This window comes from Bos taurus, chromosome 4 (assembly GCF_002263795.3).
Source record: "Bos taurus isolate L1 Dominette 01449 registration number 42190680 breed Hereford chromosome 4, ARS-UCD2.0, whole genome shotgun sequence".
Classification (NCBI taxonomy): domain Eukaryota; kingdom Metazoa; phylum Chordata; class Mammalia; order Artiodactyla; family Bovidae; genus Bos; species Bos taurus.
The window spans coordinates 104,057,308-104,076,573 of record NC_037331.1 but is presented as its reverse complement, the minus strand read 5'-3'; the positions used below and the strand labels follow the sequence as shown (position 1 = coordinate 104,076,573).

Here is a 19,266-nt window from a genome sequence, read left to right as displayed (position 1 = left end):
AATAAATATATAAATATTTATGTAAATACCTTTAATTATGGGACATTCATCACTGAGACTGCATATATTAAATATATATATTATATATATATAAATTTATAAATAAATATATAAATATTTATAATACTGCGTACTTTTAAGAGCCTAGTAAGGAATACAACAGGTCTCCCCATGTGGCACTAGTGATAAAGAGTCCACACTGCCAACGCAAAAGATACAAGAGATGTGGGTTCGATCTCTGGGTCAGGAGGATCCCCTGGAGGAGGGCATGGCAACCCACTCTGGTATTCTTGCTTGGACAATCTCAAGGACAGAGGAGCCTGGCAGACTGTAGTCCATAGGGTCACAAAGAGTCAGACACGACTGAAGTGACTGAGTATACACACAGAGTATACAGGAGTAGGTTAACAGTGATCATTTTTGAATGACATGATTATGAGAGATTTTTATTTTATTCCTTACGCTTTTAAAATGTTTAATTTTTTAAGTTTGTTAGTTTTTTTTCTATAAGCACTTGATAATCAGGAAAAATCAATGTTAGTTTAATTATATTAATGTTAAGTTTAATTATATTGAAATATACATGCAAATAAGTGCACTTTAATGTACAGGTAGCTAAAATTTTGCAACGTTAACACATTTGGTCAATAAACAGAGCATTCCCAGAACTCTAGAAGTCCTTTTCATGTCCCCCACCCTCAAGAGTAGCCACTATCCATACCTGAATAGATATAATAATACAGTATGCACTCCTTTGTATCTGGTCCTTTTTACACAATATTGTTTATAAGATTCATCTGTATTATCGTATGTAGTTGTAGGTTATTCATTCTCTATATAGTGTTCATTGTGTGACTATAGGCATGACTATATACCGTGTGACCAGCATTTGAATAGTTTCCAGTTTGGGGCTTTTATAAACACTGCTGCTATGAATATTCTTAGCACCTGTCATTTAGTGAACATATGTGTCCATGGTGGTTGGTATATATCTAGGAAAGACTTGTGGGGCCAGTAGTCCATTCTAAAGGAGATAGGTCCTGGGTGTTCATTGGAGGGACTGATGCTAAAGCTGAAACTCCAATACTTTGGCCACCTCATGCGAAGAGTTGACTCACTGGAAAACATCCTGATGCTGGGAGGGATTGGGGGCAGGAGGAAAAGGGGACGACAGAGGATGAGATGGCTGGATGGCATCACCGACTCGATGGACGTGAGTCTGGGTGAACTCCGGGAGTTGGTGATGGACAGGGACCCCTAGTGTGCTACGATTCATGGGGTCGCAAAGAGTCGGACACAACTAAGCGACTGATCTGAACTGAAGTAGATATTAACACAGTGTTTCGTGTGGTTGTACCAATTTATACACCTTTTGGCAATGTGTAAGAATTCTACCTGTTTCATATAAAGTTTTTTTTTAAATAATTTTTCTAAGTAAAAGCAATAAGTGATCCATGGATTTGAAGGAAGTGTTAAATACTCTGATAAAGAAGTTTGCAGTTTTCTATTTCCACAAAGTTTCGTTCTGCCTGTCATCTACAGTTTTAACATTCAGTTAGTGAATGCATCTAATTTAGTTTTGCTAAATAGCTAGGAAAATATCATGGGTATTTAATTGGTTAAACTAAATTTCCAAGGGAAAAATGAGATAGGCTGGTTGTTTTTGAGGGAGGGGAGAACAGGGATTGGTATTTTAAAATACTAGTATAGGAGTGTCATTTTTAGTTTTTATCTTTTGAAAATTAATGCCGTTTAGGTAGTTAAGGTATAATTTATTTGCAGTTTTGCAATGGTATGGTTTTAATGCTGTGGTAATTTGTGAAAATACCATAGAGTTTTTTATGTTTTTAAATTTTAATTAAAGATTGGAATGACATTTGGAATGGCAATTACCTTTTAGGTGATGTGGCAGTGAAAATGTTGAATGTGACAGCACCCACACCTCAGCAGTTACAGGCCTTCAAAAATGAAGTAGGAGTACTCAGGTAAGCTTGTGTAAATCATGTTTTCCAGAGAAGTTACCTTGATCAACTTGTGTTTTCCAGTGACAGCTCCTGTTAGCTTCACAGATTTACTCAAAATGGACAAAACAAAGTCTTTCTGAGTATATTTTGTCTTTGACTGTTTTCTTTTAAGTGGTATGCAATATTATATGGTACAGCTGATAAAAATATTAATCCTAGAGTGAATTAATGGAAACAGTGTTCGGATCATGAAAAGTGGTGCTTCTTCTTACGGGAATACTGCTCTCAAAATTCTAAGGTTATCAAAACACACTTAGAGATTGTATCAAACCTGGAACTTGAGGGAAATGAGCAAACTAGGGTATGTCCAGGCAAGGAGAACTTAGATGCGGAGGATTCTGGAACTATAACTTAGGGAGAAAATTGTCAACAGTACTGAGATGATAGGTCCATAGGAGGCTATTATGTTCAAAAGGGTATAAACTTGCTCTGTTTTGTTCTAGAGAGTAGAACAGAGAAGCCAGTGATGAAAGTTACAGGAAAATGTTTTTCTAGTATGAACTACTTTAAAGGGAAGAAAGAAAAGAAGAGGGGACTTCCCTGGTGTCCAGTGGCTATTATTCCACACTTCCACTGCAGGGGCACAGATTCCATCCCTGGTGAAGGAACTTCAGATTCCCCGGTTGTGGAACATGAATTCCACATGCCGCACGATGTAGCCAAAAAAAAAGAAAAAGAAAAAAAGAATAGTGGGAACAGGCTACAGTCTCAGTGATGAATGTCCCATAATTAAAGGTATTTAAATAGTATCTAGTTGCCTATCTATGAGGTACACTAAAAAAGACATTTATGAAAAAGTTAGGGTGTTAGACTAGATAATTCCTAAAGTCTCATCTAAATTTATCCTGCTGCTGCCTTGCTAAAAAATACCTTTTTCTGACAGCATCTTATTGACAAGTAGAGTGCTTTGGCCCTGGTTTTGTGTTTTGTTTTTTTTTTAACATTTGCTAAAGTGTATCAACATTTACTATTTCCTGTTATGTTTCTTTTTACAGGAAAACGCGACATGTGAATATCCTCCTCTTCATGGGTTATTCAACAAAGCCACAACTGGCTATTGTTACCCAGTGGTGTGAGGGCTCCAGTTTATATCATCATCTCCACATCATTGAGACCAAATTCGAGATGATCAAACTTATAGATATTGCACGGCAGACTGCACAGGGCATGGAGTAAGTTCCATTCTGTTAAATCTCATGTAAATTTTGAAGACCACTGAGGATGTTTTAAAGGTTTCAGCTATTATTCTTTTGACTTAAATTCCCAGTTACTCTCCAGCATCATATAGACACTTTTAACTAATGGCTAGCTATATGATATTAAGAAATAGAATAGTCTGTCTCTAGTACAGTCTTCAAAACATATATCAAATATTTGATAATATATATGTGACTGTGAATTTATGTTTACTATACTATAATTTCGCTAAGCAGTGAGGGATCAAAAGATAAAAATAGTCCCCCGGTGCCCCTGCAAAAATAAATCCACTGAAAAGTCATTAACAGTTACTGAAGTATATAAAATGATTGTTAATTATCCTTTCAAGTTATTTTCTCCATGTGCCCCTATTTTCTATTGCAAAATAATCATCTGTGTAAAATATAGTAAAAATAAAGTAAAAGTGAAAGTCTGCATTTTGATCCTTTTTGAGGATTTCAAGTTGACTAGTTCATTGAATTTTACTCTGTAATTTAAAAGATAAAAAAATTACTTTATAAAATTTATCATAGGCCAAAGTAAGAAATTGACTACCAAGGATAGATTTTGCATAAAGTGCAAATAAACAGTAAATAAATCAAAAGGTAAAATTAAATATATTTTGAAAGCACTTAGATGAAAAAATTTAAGTGAGTTAAATACAATTTTGAAGGTCCCATATGTAGTTTAAAAATATGCATGTATATTGAGTCAGTTTAACATTTTATAGTATACAGATGATTTTCACGTACATAGTCATCATGTCATTTTTATAAAATTATGAAGTACATATTTTATGTTTACAGACAAAGAAACTGAGGCTTCTAAATGACTTGTCTAGACTTCACATTTAATAAACAGCAGCAAAGATATTTAACTCAAAATTTTTGGCTCCCAACCATTATTCTTTCCCCATAACTACTATACCACTTTTGCATTATAAAATTAGAATAAAACAGTAAAAGAGTATACATGTATTAATACCTAAAACTCTGACTTAGGGTCATTTATAGCAAATAAGCATAGAACCAGGACTCAAAACCTGATCTAGCTCTTAAATCTTCCCACTGTCCTACCCTTTCTGTCAGAAAACTAGGCAGTATATTTGTAATTTAGATTGTTTATAAGTCTGTATTCAGCCAAAGTCCTTATTGCAGCAACTTATTACTTTATTCAGTAACATTCCCACTTTTCCAGTAGACTAAAACAGCCCCACCTCTGACTCTGAATCTGTTCAAATCTGAAAGGTTATATTAAAATCTTGCAAAGAGTAAACTGTGGCCACAATGGTAAACATTGAAAGAGAAACAAATCTCGTTCTGCTTTTACCCCACCAGTCTCTTTGCTGCTTCTTCAGCAGGCCAAGTATGCTCTTTGCTCAGGGCCTTTGTACTTGTTATTTTCTTTTTAGGATAAGTACTCCCGCCACCAAGTATTCATAGAGCTTCTCCCTTATGTCTCTGTTCCAATGTTGCCTTTTCAAGGAAGCCTTCCAGTGATCACCTTGTATAACTAAAACATTCCTACCCCGCTCTGTCACCCTATGCCCCACGCTGTTTTTGTTTTTAACACCCAACTCCATATAACATTTGTTTATTGTCTGTCATCCCCACTAGAATACAAGCTATATGAGAGCAGGGGTTTATTGTTGTGCTCTTTGTTTTGTCTCTAATGCCTGAAACAAGGCCTGAGCTATGATAGATACATAAGACAAAAATTTTAAAATGAAACCATGATTACACACAACAGCATAATTATTGATAGGTTTACCTTCCAGAAGAGAGAGCAGCCACATCCTTGTTGTATCAAAAGTGAGAAATGTCAAGAAAAGGAAAAACAGTCAAAGACATAATCAAAGATTAACACAGAGGAAAAGGCTTTTGCTATACACAGAGGCAGCAGAGAATAGTATTAAATATTGTTTTAGAAACAGTGACTGGGCAGTGAAGTGCAGTGTTGATTAAGGTAAGAAGTGGAGGTAGAGAAAAACACTGTCCAATTGGAATTGTTCTGTGGTCTGGGATATAGTTAAGAGGCAGTATTTTCCCATTACTTTACAGTTTGGGATCTGTAAGTATAAACCTTTGCAGTCTATGTGTTTACTCTGAAATACTTTGTTTGCATTTTGAAGTAACTTAACTATATGATGAGTATATCTGGCTGTGAATGTAAATCATCCCATTAGTTTATCCTTTATCTTAATAGCTGAAAAATATTAATTATATAAGCCTTCTAACAGATTATATTTTTTATTGCCAGCTTAAATTTAACCAAAGAAGATACAATTCCTTTTTTTCCTTTTAGTTTTTATAAGACAATATATGCAACTGGTTAAATGTTCCAACACATCTTTAGTTCCTGAAGGCTTTGGCAGATTGAAAGTCCTCTTATTAAAGTGGCTATGTGGCTTTCAGGTTAAGGTGACCCATTTTTGTTTCCTTGAGATGCCACCAAAACTATAATAATGAAAATTGTTTTTAAGCATAAACATATAATGATGGAGAGGAAAAAAAGAATAGCAGTAATATTTTAGAAGCTAGAAAGCAGATGAAGAAGTAATAATAGACATAGTGCACCCAAAAAAACTAAATTATTAACTGGGTGTGGAAAAATAGAAGCCAACCTGATTTGTACCACAGAATCCTCAAGTCTCAAGAACTGGGAGTGTGAATTATTTCTGGAAGAGGAAAAGTACATAAATGAAAAGGCCTATCTGAAATGTTTCTCTGGATGCCTTCTCATGCTCTATGCCACTGGATGGACACCCGATTCCTACCCTGGCAGGACACTGGAAACATATTCTCTAGAGAGGAGAGAAAGTTTCTGGACTCAAGGAAAATGGGGTGTGGGGGTGGGGGGTGGGGTCGGGTGACTGCCTACTAAGTGATGAATGGAGAGTTCCCTAGTGCTCTCTCTTCATTTGTTTCCCAGAAGGCTGGCAGCCAAACCTTCCCCTTCAGGCAGGAGATTGGAAGACTCTTGTTTGAGGAATCTACCAGCCAAGAATAGAGACACAAAGATAGTGATATTAGGAATTCCATCTAGATGGGAGTACATGGGAGTTCAGAACAAGAATTCAATTTGTATGCTCCAAGCTTTCAGACTGTCTTTTAGTCTCACTTAGTCTGGGTAAAGACAAATTATCTCTCAAATTACCAGACATCAGAGGGAAGGTCTCTTAGGCCAGTGACAGAGAACAAATGGGGGAAAGGAAACTAGGAATAAACAAACACAGTTCAAGGAGAAGGACTAACCTCTCCCCACCAACCCCTGCAAAAAAAACTGTTTATCAGTTTCCTCAGAGATAAAAGATATTCTGTGAAATAAGGACAGATGCTTTATAAGGAACATTCATATAACAATGTAAAAATGTTAAAATGCTGATATTTATAGTCAGCTGGAAATTACATTCCTTCCAATTATTTAAACTTTTAGATGTCAGGTTCCTCCTCCATTGTCCTTCACCATCTTTTCATCAAGTACAGAACAAGTTAGTTGTAGCTGACAAGTAGATCTGTAGACTATTTAAATAGTTGCTTAGTAATGGCCTTTACACAGCCCTCATTTCAAACTAGTCTGGCCCTGAATGATTTCCGGAGACTGTTCAAAATGATCTTTTCTGACTACTTTCCAAAACTGATTCTAAAGTTCCAGGATATAAGCAGAATAAGAGCATGCTGTCTCACTATTAAAGTACTGGGGTTGCAGCCATTCCTAGATAAAACCTTTAGGAATTAGGAAGATTGAATTATTGGGACTTTGAAATGTGTCCCCTTTATTGGATTACAAAATATAAGCCGACAGTAGATGAGTGACGTTTTTCCTGTGTGACTGTCTTCTCTCTTCAGCAAAAGATCATTTCTGATTCCTAGGTTTACTTTAAGAGAGCAGAGCTATTCTAGTGGCAGATAATTAAATTCATTCTTAGGAATCAGGATTCATATAGTATATGTTTATCATCTTCTCACCTGACAGTCATTGATTCTGCCAAAGGGCCAAGGTATTTAAAGAATAACATTACAAAGAAATTCCAGGAATTGTCGGTCTGTTGTGCTATTTCTTTTCAGGGCTTTTCATTTCAGTCTAATACTTACTGTATAATTTTAAATGTAGCATTATTAGAAAATTTACTAAATGTTTACTCAGGGAGGCACACAGAAAAAGTTGCAATCTGTTGTTCTCACAGGAGTGATATATTCTGATTGTAAGGTGATTAAAAATAATTTGAGGATAAATTCTTACAATTTACTTTAAAACCAATAATGAAGTGTATGCTTCTTTTTATTCATAGGTAAGCCTAGTTAAAAGAAAGATAGAAGGATGAATTGAAGCTGAGAAGATGGTAAACATGTATTAATGACTGAAAATAATTCTGGTTGATCAAAGAATATTTAATTATAGTAAACGTTATTTTCTGGCAGATAAAAATAGTAATTGAGAGGAGGATGCTGATAATCACAAAAAATGCAGATTGAAAGAAGTACTATTTTTTACCTACTAGAATTGCTAAAATGCCCAAATTCTGGCGAGATTAAGTATTGATAAAGATTAGGGGGATTGCTCACTGGGACACTCCTGATGCAGCCAACCACCCTGGGGATAACTTGGAAGGATCTATTAAAGTGTTTGGTCTACACCCAAGAAACAACCAGCTTTTGTTCCAAGAGAGGTATATTGAAGGAGATATACTACAGGAAAATATCTACTAGTGAAAATTTGGAAACATAAATGCTCATCACTAGAGGACTGCATAAATAAAGTATTGGCACATATGTGCAGGGAAAGAATATATAGCACAAATGAATAATATATGTTTCAACATCAGCTTTAAAGTATGTCAAATGAGAAAAGCAAGCTGCAGCATGAGACCACTTAAAATTGTAAAAACAAAACATTGCATATATTTTTAAATCTTATGTATATATATGTACAAATAGTAAACAAAACTTGGAAGGAGCTCAGTCAGTAGTAGTTATCTCCAGGATGGCAAAAAGAGTCTCAGATGGGGATGGCTTATCAAGGACAGAGGCTTTAGTTTTACCTACGTAAAATTCATGTGGTTTCCGTCTTTTTATTTAAGATTCTACAGTTGTGTTTTATTTTCACAACTTTCTTACAAGTGTAATTTTTTTTAAAAAGGCAGGAGGCAAATGTGTAAAAATTTAAAAGCATTAAGTGTAGTGAGGAAAAGTGGTTTCTACAATTAGCCTTTGTTGCAGTTTTACTTAATTTCAAAATATAAAGTATTATAAGGAAATGCATAATCACTATAGAAAACTTAGAAAATGTAAGCATAAGTAAGCACCAGTACTCTACTGAGAGAGAATTACTGTTAATGTTCAGATATGTAGTATTGTGTATCTTTTCAGAATTCTGTATTTTAATACTGTATACAGTGGTTTGTTGTTTTAAATACAGAATCACACTGGTTTTACTTTTATTTTACTTGCTCTTATTTTAGATGTCTTTACCGATCAATAAATATTATGTTCTAACTCCATCTCTGCTACTACTAGTGAGTGAGTGAGTGAGTAAAGTTGCTCAGTCGTGTCCGACTCTTTGCGACCCCATGGACTGTAGCCCACCAGGCTCCTTGGTCCATGGGATTTTCCAGGCATGAATACTGGAGTGGGTTGCCATTTCCAAGTATGTTTTGTGGGGTTTTTTATATACAGTGATACATTTAGCAGTTACATAATATTTGTTCCAAGTGCTGTTCTGTGTACTTTATATATACTATCTCATTTAATCCTTAGCAACCCTGTTGTTCAGTCGCAATGTCGTGTCTAACTCTTTGCAACCCCATAGACTGCAGCATGCCAGGCTTCCCTGCCCTTCACTATCTCCCTGAGTTTGCTCAAACTTATGTCTGTTGAGTCAGTAATGCCATCCAACCATCTCATCCTCTGCTACCCCCTTCTCCTTCTGTCTTCAGTCTTTCCCAGCATCACGGTCTTTTCCACCCTGCAGGTAGATACTGTTATTAACCTGTATTTATTTACTGGTGGAGAAACTACAGTTTAAGAGGCCAGGTGACTTGCCGCAAGCACTTTGGCTCCAGAGTGTATTTCCTTGACCTCTTCACTGTTCTGCTTCTTCAGTTTAGTTAGTCCTTTCACCATCTAAATGGGCCCTGGATGCCATGCAGCCATCATACTTCCACTCCCTGGGTTTTTACTCTTCCCCTCTCGTAGACCCTGTTGTATTTCTTTTATCCTCAGTCCTCCAATATCTCTTCTCTAAGAACTGTCAGCTGATAACCTCACTTGCCATTTTATTAAGTATTAGAAACACCCACCACAGTATCTTCCTACCTACTTACATTCATACTCAATTTTTCTGTCTCATCATTAAGAGGAAAAGCCAGTCCTTTCATTTTGTGCATGCATACCATCCCCTTTCTCCTACAGACTGACATCTTTTGAGTAGCGCTCTCCTGTTCAACTTCAGATTTTCCTTTTTTACTGGATTTTCTTGTGTTTTAAAACATCTTTCTTATGTTCATTTGGAAGAATATTGACAATTGTTAAACCTAGGTGCAAGTCACAGGATATTATGCTATTCTTTGATTTTTCTGCATTTTCATGCATAAAAGTTTTCATAATAAAGAAGTTGTGGGAGTCCTTTTCTTGACCCCACTTCCATCTCAAACTATCATTCCGTTCCTCTTCTTTCTTTTATAGTAAAACTTCTCAACTGAGTTGTCCTTACTCACTCTCTAAATTCTTCCCTTCCTGATTTTCTTGGACCCCACTCCAGTCAGGCTTTTGCCCCTGACACTTCACTGAAATATCTCTTAATAAGATAGTTAACATGTTGCTAGATCCAGTGGTTAAATACTCAGTCCTCAACCATCAGAAGTATATAATGCAGTTGATCACACTCTTCTTCATGAAACGTCTTCTTAATCCCTTAAACTCTACCACCTGGGAGCCTTTTAGAAAAGCTGAATTTTAACCACCACCTCATATCTACTGAATTGAAGGCTGCATTTTAAGATCCCTGAGTGATTCTAATCATTAATCATTCTAAAGTTTGAGAAGCATTACTTTATATTCTCCTAATTTTCCTTCTCCTTACTATCTGTTCCTTCTCAGCTAGTTCTTCAACTCCTTAACCTCTCTAAATATTGAAATAGTCCTTTGGTAATCTCATCAAGTTTCATGACTTAAAATACCATTTAATTTCCATTTCTGTGGCAGTCTCCAGCTAATTCATTTCGTCAGAACTCCAGACTGTCATATGTAACTGTGCTTAACATCTCTTGATTGTCCAGTGGACATCTCAGATGTAATATATCTGATTCTGAGGTCCTGATCTTTTTCCTCAAGGCTGCCCTTCTGCAGTCTTTTCATTGCAGTGACTGGCAGCTCTCTTCTTAGGCTGCTTGTATCTGACATTTTGTTCCTAGTCTTTGATGTCTTTCTTTTTCTTATACCATACTACCAATCTATTAATCAGCTCCAGTTATCTTTGTCTTTAAAGTATATCTAGGATCTTACTCTAATGGCAGAAAGAGAAGAAGAATTAAAGAGTCTCTTGATGAGGGTGGAAGAAGAGAGTGAAAAAGCTTAAGACTCAACATAAAAAGAAAACAGTAAGTAAGATCATGGCATCTGGTCCCATCACTCCATGGCAAATAGATGGGGAAACAATGGAAACAGTGACAGACTTTATTTCCTTGGGCTCCAGAATCACCGTGGACTGTGACTGCAGCCATGAAATTTAAAAGACGTTCCTTGGAAGGAAAGCTATGACAAACCTAGACAGTATATTAAAAAGTGAAGACAACACTTTGCTGACAGACATCCGTATAATCAAAGCTATGGTTTTTCATGTCATGTATGGATGTGAGAACTGGACCATAAAGAAGGCTGAGTGCTGAAGAATTGATGCCTTTGAGTTGTGGTGTTGGAGAAGACTCTTGAGAGTCCTTTGAACTGCAAGGAAACCAAACCAGTCAATCCTAAAGGAAATCAACCCTAAATATTCATTGCAAGGACTGATGCTGAAGCTCCAGTACTTTGGTCACCTGATGCAAAGAGCTGACTCATTGGTAAAGACCTTGATGCTGGGAAATACTGAAGGCAGGAGGAGAGGGGTTGACAGGATGAGGTGGTTAGATAGCATCACTGACTCAATGGACATGAATCTGAGCAAACTCCAGGAGATGGTAAAGGGCAAAGAAGCCTGGTGTGCTGCAGTCCATCCATGAGGTCGTAAAGAGTCAGACACGACTTAGCGACTGAACCGCAGCAAGAATCTCACAGCTTCTCATCACCTATTCTGCTGTTACCCTGATTCAGACCACAGTTACCTCTTGCCTGGGTGAGTGCCTTACTTCCACCCTTACCCACCTTCATTGTATTCTCAATTTAGTAGTCCTTTGAAGACTTCAGTCAGATTATGTTGCTCTTCTGCTCCTCCAGTGTCTTCACATTTCATACAGAAAGGAAGCCAGAGTACTTACACAATAGTTCTTAGAAGGTCACCACCACCACCTCCCTCCCGCACTGCCTATTCTACTCCCTCTCTCAGCTCATTTACTGCTCTTCTGCCTCTTGTTTTCTCATCCAAGCCAGGTTGCTTTGCTATTCGTAGAACGCAGGAAGCACACAGCTGCCGTGGGGTTTTGCCCTTGCTCGTCCCTCTGCCTGCTGTGTTCTTATCCCATATCTGTATGACTCTCTGTCCTCCTTTGAATCTTTACTCAAGCTGTCCTTTGAAAAGAGACCTTCCCTGGCCTGAAATTACAACCCCCTGAAACTCAGCATTTTCTCTCTCCCACCTACTTTTTTGCATCTTTTTTATATCTTCTGTACTACAATGCAAGCCCCTTTAGGGTAGGGATTTTCTGCTTAATTTCCAAGACTTAGAACAGTTGTTGCTTAGCACAGAGTGGGCTTTCAATAAATATGTGTTAAATAAATGAAAGAAAGAACCTAAGAAGGTAAACGTTATCTCCATTTTACACGTTAGAAATCCAGAGCTTCAGGAATTATGTCATGTACCCAAGGTCATACGGCTAATGAGTGATACAGTTGGATCTCAGAGCCAGATCTGCACATTCACAACCCATGTCCTTTCCTCTACGCCTTTCTGGTCACGGCACTTAGATCCTCTGGGCTCTAGTTTTCCCATCAGCGTAAGTGGCCTTATTGCCCTTTTGCTTGCCTCACAAAGAAACGCAAAGGTTATAAAATCAAATGATGTAAAAATATCCTGAGAACTTGAAAATGCTTTATATGTACAGGAGGGTGATAGTAATTATTTGGTTTTTTAATAGAAGTTTTACAATTTTTGCTTTTAGTTTTAGTTCTTCCACCTACTTCAAATTAGTATGAAGTAAGGATTGAAGATTTTTTTTTCCTTATATGGATATCCAATTGTTCCAGCAACAATGGTTGAAGTACCTATCATTTCCCACATTCAACTGTCTTGCTCTTATAAATAAACAAATACCATACTTCTGAATTTGTGTATTTAAGCTTATGAATGCTATTCTAAGAATAGCATAGTTTTTGCTATTCCGTCAATATCATCATATTCCGTATTTACAGTACACTCTCACTTGGTCTCTTCAGGCCAGTGGTGTACTTAAATTATGATGAGAGTATTTTCCAAAGAGAGATTATACCCTCTCTAATGTAAGTCCCAGCCGGGAAACAGGACATGCAGATATCATATTCATGGACTAGAAAACTCAGTATTATTAAGATGTCTATTTTTTCCAAATTGAAGTCTCAGCAGGATTTTGGTATAAATTCACAAGTTGATCCTAAAACATATATGGAAATACAGTGGCAAGAATAGTCAGTTTTAGTCACTCAGACAGTTTTGAAAAAGAACAAAGTTGAAGGACATTTAATGTGAGATTCAAAACTTTCTATAAGCCGCCACACGTAATCAAGACAGTGTAATTAATGACAGATGTGTGACTCAAAACAGGAAAGAAAGTCTAGACATATATCTATTATGTCTGTGATCAGTAAATTTTTTTTTTTTTAAACACCAAGATGCCAGGGCAATTCATTAAGAAAGGATAGTCCTTTCAAAAAATGTTACTGGAGATTGATTCTCAGCCCTCTTGGAGGAGGTTTGTCTTACAGCTTCACCATCAGCAGTCGTCTTCTCTTCTAGAATTCCTCTCTGAGAATTCTGGCAGGATTCAGAATCCCCCTACCTTTTGGAACCCACCTCCTTATCCTCTCCCAGAGTCCTTTTCCTCTTAAAGCCCTCTTCCCTAGAATCTAGCTTTCACCAAAACTTCCTTCCTTTCAGTCTCCTCCTCCCCAAATTCTCACAGAGGCCCACTCCCAAATCCCCCTCGTCAGAGCTCTCACCTTACACACCCCCTCTTTGCCTGAATCTCCCTCCACTCAGGGCCCCCTGTTCCCCCCCACCCCCGCCTATTCTCCCCAGAATCTTCCTCTCCTCAGAGTCCACGACCCCTGCATCGCCCTCCTTCAGAAGCTCCCTCTCCGCAATCCACTTTTCCCAGAACTGGCCCCCTAGAGCCCATTTTCACAAAATCTTCATCCTGGGACTTCTCTGATGACTAAGCCTCCTCGCTCCCCATGCAGGGGGGCCTGTGTTCCATCCCTGGTCAGCGAATTACATCCTGCCTGCCACTACCAAAGAAGACGCATGCCACAACTCATGCACAAGGAAAAGCAAAGATCCCATGTAACTAAGACCCGGCACAGCCAAATATATAAATATTTTAAAACAAACAAAATGTTACCGGAACAACTGTATATCCAAATAGGATAAATAACTAGCCCTTTTCTGGCACAAAATGTGAATATTCATTCAAAATGGATCAAAGGCCTAAGACTAAAAGCTGAACATCTAAAATCTAAAACCTCTAGAAGAAACAAAGGAGAAAATCACTGTAGCCTAAAGATTTCTTATGACGCAAAAATGTAGGTAAAGATTTCTTATGACACAAAAATTAAGAACCATAAAAGAAAAAATTAATAAATTAGACTTCATCAGAATTTAAAACTTCTGCTTTTCAAAAGGCACTTAAGAAAATGAAAAGACAAGCCATAGACTTGAAGATAATGTTTGCAGGACACATTATCTGATAAAAGAATTATATCCAAAGCATATGAAGAACTCTTACAATTTAGTTATAAGAAAAACTACCCAATGAAAAAATGGGCAAAAGATTGGAGTACTTTATTAAAGAAGATGAAAGAATGGCAAATAAGCACATGCAAAGATCCTCAACGTGTTAGACATTAAAGATAGACAGGGTAGCACTACACATCCGCTAGAATGCTTCTAATCAGAGCCAACAATACCAATATTTGCAAGGATGCAGAGTAACCAGAGCTCTAACAGGTTGCTGGTAAGGATCTTAAATGGTACAACCACTTTGGCAAGTTCTTTTCAAATTAAAATTAACCATATGAGCAATTCTAATCTCACTGACTTCCCAAAAGAGATGAAAACAAGTCGGCAACAAAAACTCATATATGAATGTTTGCATGAATGTATATAGATAGTATCTTATTCATAATTGCCAAAAAAACACAACAACCCAAATGTCTGACAACTAACTGGTTAAGTTATAGTATGTCTATCCACTGTAATACTGTATGCAGCCAGGGTGTGAGTCTCCGAATCATGCTGAGCAAAAGAAGCCAAATGATTTTGTTTATGTGAAATTCTAGGAAAGGTAAAGCTAATTGCTAGTAATGGAAATCATTATCAATGGTTGCCTGAGCCTAGGGAGGTACTGTTAATTGTAGAAATGTATGAAGAAACTTTAGGGGTGATGGATATTCTTCACCTTCATTATGGTTGGTCTTTAGACAAGTATACTTTATGTGTCTGCTAAAAACTCTTTAAACTGTACATAGTAAATGGGTACATTTTGTGTTGTATACTGGTTACACCTCTCCGTAAATTAGATTTTTCAAGTGAGAGAAACTGAAAAATCTAAGTAAAAATTGAATTTAGGCCACTGTAGAGTGCAACAGAAAAATGTGTGATCTCCACTTACTTTAGGGACTTCCATCCTAGTAATCATGGTAAATGATTACTAACTACATAAGACTGGCAGGATGGCATTCCCTGAAGTCTTGCTCACCTTCCACATTGATTATGAGGGATAAGGAAAACATCAAAGTAGAATGGAGACTGGGATTTGAAATTCTATTTGGATAAAATAACACCTTGTCACCACCATCACACATTCCAGTCCAATCAACTGCTGACAATTCTCTGTTGGTGTCAGAGGAGAGATTCATCTTGCTGTGTGAAGAAGAAAGAAAGACTGATGAACTTATTTCAAATTGTGCAGCATTAGATGAAAGAGGACAGAAATGCTAATGTGTGTGTAGGTCAGTTGCTTGATTTTAGAAATAGCTGAAAGTATATGAAAACAGCAGCAAATGAGTGAGAGACACTTGAGGCTTTTATAAATAGATTAGACTGATAATTTGGGCAGATGGTGTAGGCACAAGTATTTGAATCTCAGCAAAGTATTTGACTGAAATCTCTCATGATATTCTTGAGGATAAAATAGAGATGTGTAACACACATGAAGAATTTAACTAGGTTCATAATCATATAATTATCATACCTGAAGCTCTTATGCTAGGAGAGTTTTGTCCTCACTCTTCTCTTGAATATGACTAGCATATATTTACACATTACTTAGATGAAGGCATCATTAGCATGCTGATAAACTGATTTTTTGGCACCCCACTCCAGTACTCTTGCCTGGAAAATCCCATGGACAGAGGAGCCTGGTAGGCTGCAGTCCATGGGGTCGCTGAGAATCGGACACGATTGATCGACTTCACTTTCACTTTTCACTTTCATGCGTTGGAGAAGGAAATGGCAACCCACTCCAGTGTTCTTGCCTGGAGAATCCCAGGGACGGGGGAGCCTGGTGGGCTGCCATCTATGGGATCGCACAGAGTCGGACATGACTGAAGCGACTTAGCAGCAGCAGCAAACTGATTTTTTAGTGAAAACTAGAACTTTAATAAGCTGCAATTACAGGCCACATCTCAGGACTTCCCTGGTGACTCAGACAGTAAAGAATCTGCCTGCGATGCCAGAGACCTGGGTTTAGTCACTGGGTTGGCTAGATCCCCTGGAGAAGGGCATAGCAACCCATTCCAGTATTCTTACATGGAGAATCCCCATGGACAGAGGAGCTTGGCAGATAACAGTCCATAGGATCACAGAGAGTCAGACACGACTGAGCAGCTAAGCACACAGAGGCCATGTGTGCAAAATAAGAAATCTTATTCAAGTCCAAAAAAGAGAAGTACACAAATTTTGGATAAGGGAAATGGTTTTGTAGGAGCCATGCAAGAACAACAAATCTCTAGGGCTGTAGTTGAATATAATTTTGATAGGAGTCAGTAGAGTAACTGTTGCTGCCATAATAACAGTGGCTGATTTAATAAACATTTTTTCCCACCATAAGGAAGATGAAAGGAATTTGGGTTTTGTTTTGCTTTTTCTGTTTTTTGAGATTCCAAAAGTCAGTGACATCATGCAACCTGTTTCACTTAGCATAATGAGGTCAAGATCCATCCATGTTGTCATAAATGGCTGGATATCCTCATTTTTTATGGCTGAATACTATTGCTGTGTGTGTGTGTGTGTGTGTGTGTGTGTGTGTGTGTGTGTGTGAACATTTTCTTTATCCATTGATGGACACTTAAGTTGTTTCCATGTCTTGGTTGCTGTGAATAATGCTGCAGTGAACATGAGGGTGCAAGTGTCTTGAGATCCTGAGTTAAATTTTTTTGATATATATATACCCCAAAGTGGGATTGTTAGATCATTTGGTAATTCTGTGTCTAATTTTTTGTGGAACCTCCATTCTGTTTTCCATAGCAGCTGTACCAATTTACAGTCCCACCAACAGTACATAAGGATTCCCTTTATCTACTCACCAACACTTGCATTTCTTATTTTTTCGATAATGGCCATTCTAACAGATAAGAGATGATATTTTGTTGTGGTTTTGGTTTGCATTTCCCTGGTAATTAGTGGTGTTGAACACCTTTTCATGTATGTGCCTGTTGGCCCATCTGTATATCTTCTTTGGGAAATGTCTATTTTTAAAACTTGATTGAGTTTTTGGTTACTGAGATGTGAGTTCTTTTTATTTTTGATATCCCCTATAGATGCATGATTTGCAGATACTTTCTCCCCTTTGATAGGTTGCTTTTTCATCTTGGTGGTAGTTTCCTATGTTGTGTAGAAGCTTTTTAGTTTGATGTCAGCGCATCATAGTATGGTCTTAAAAGAATGCTGAAAAATCGAATCTTGCATATAAGACCTTGAAAGAAACAGCATAGAGAACAAATTTTACTAGCTGATGCGCCAGCTTCTTAAGGTTAAATTGATTCTGTAGGTGGATACTTTTCTTCACGGAAGGAGACTCCTAACAGAAACCTATCAAGAGCATGATATTCATTTAGTTTATAACATGTTTTTTCTTTCCTGGTACTTTTATGGACTTCCTTGGTGGCTCAGACAGTAAAGAATCTGCCTGTAACGGGGGAGACCTGAGTTTGATCCCTGGACTGGGAAGACCCCTGGAGAAGGGCATGGCAACCCACTCCAGTATTCTTGCCTGGAGAATTCCATGGACAGAGGAGCCTGGCAGGCTACAGTCCATGGGGTCACAAAGAGTCCGACATGACTGAGTGACTAAGCACTACTTTTATAAACTTACAGCATCTTTGAAAGGTTAGGAGTTCCAGTGTAACTGTCCTACATAATGGATAGACTTTTGTATCATCTATAGCAAAGTCAGTTTATTCTTGTTCCCTTCCTTACCCTCAACCAGTTATGTGGGGTGTGGCATCTTACATTGTAACTGGTTGATACTTAAGGAAATAATGGTTTAGGGTCAGCCTTTATCTGGAATATTAAGTAGGGATTGAGGTTTGATACTCATCCCTTTTTTCCAGCTGAGGAGTTTGAGTCTCTCCTCTTTCCAGCCTTCCATTATATAGACCAGGATTTCTCCTCTTTTGCTGCTTTTGTTACAGAAGTGTTGCAGAAAGAGGATTTATTAAATGAGATACAAGTTAGTAGAGCAATTTCTAAACGATAAAGGATTCCACAAGGATAAAGTAGTATTAGCTCAAGTTGCAGCTGATGCAACCTTGGCCTGTAATAGATCTATGCTGTTTACGATTATATATCAGTAGCTCAGCCATTATATTTATGTCTTCTTAGTTATCTAGTACTTTCCTGGTCAGAAAATTTCTCTCTTCAACCCTCTAGTTACATTTCTATCTACATTATTCTTGGTGTATTTCATTGTATCAAATTTGTTGAAAAGATTGATACTATCCATCAAGAATACCTGTATCTTCCCATCTTGTAACTTCATCATGCCTCTCTATTTTCATATATACCACCCATTTGTTGTTGTTGTCTTTAATTTCAAAGGAGACAGGACCTCTTTCCAGAGACCACACCTTTTCTGTATACTAAATACTAATAAGCTAACTGAAGTCCCAAACACCACCAGTATCATGACCTATCCGCTTTTCTTTCTAATGAGGATAAGGTCTCCCCATCTTGGAACAGCTTTTGATTGACTCATTTTTCTCCTTTTTTGAACCTTTCTATGTCACTGCAGAACTTTTCAAGCATATGAGGGCCTATAACTGATAACCATGTTTTCTTTTGATGCAAGAGTGAGTGTGATGTAGCATATCAAATTCTCAGCCTAAAAAATCATGACAACAAGATAATTTCAGATTGTGATAAATGCTGTGAAGGAAATAAACAGAATAATGTAAGAGTAATTGGAGGAGAAGGAATTGGCTTTGTATAAGCAGTAATTTTAAATAAAAATTTTGTCTGAGAAAAAATTTCGAGGTCTTGATCTCTGGATGAGGAAATTGAAGATGAGAAAGCATAAATAATTAAGTTAATTATTTGCAAATGTTTTATTTTAAACAGTGTTCATTATATAATTTTGATTATATTATTTGAATTTTAAAGTCTTACTTTAAGGCAAAATTTATTTCCTAATAGTCATCGTTAG

The 19,266-nt window shown here is 37.2% G+C and overlaps 1 protein-coding gene across 17 annotated transcripts in view; it reads left to right on the top strand.

Annotated features, from left to right (window-relative positions):
- The window catches only part of BRAF (B-Raf proto-oncogene, serine/threonine kinase), a 178,290-nt gene that overhangs the window by 117,889 nt on the left and 41,135 nt on the right, over window positions 1-19,266 (top strand). For all 17 annotated transcript variants that reach the window (XM_059885960.1, XM_059885958.1, XM_059885957.1 and 14 more), the window contains 2 exons: window positions 1,901-1,985; window positions 3,020-3,196. In XM_059885960.1, the coding sequence (XP_059741943.1) occupies window positions 1,901-1,985; window positions 3,020-3,196 (262 nt within the window). The remainder of the gene's footprint in view (window positions 1-1,900; window positions 1,986-3,019; window positions 3,197-19,266) is intronic.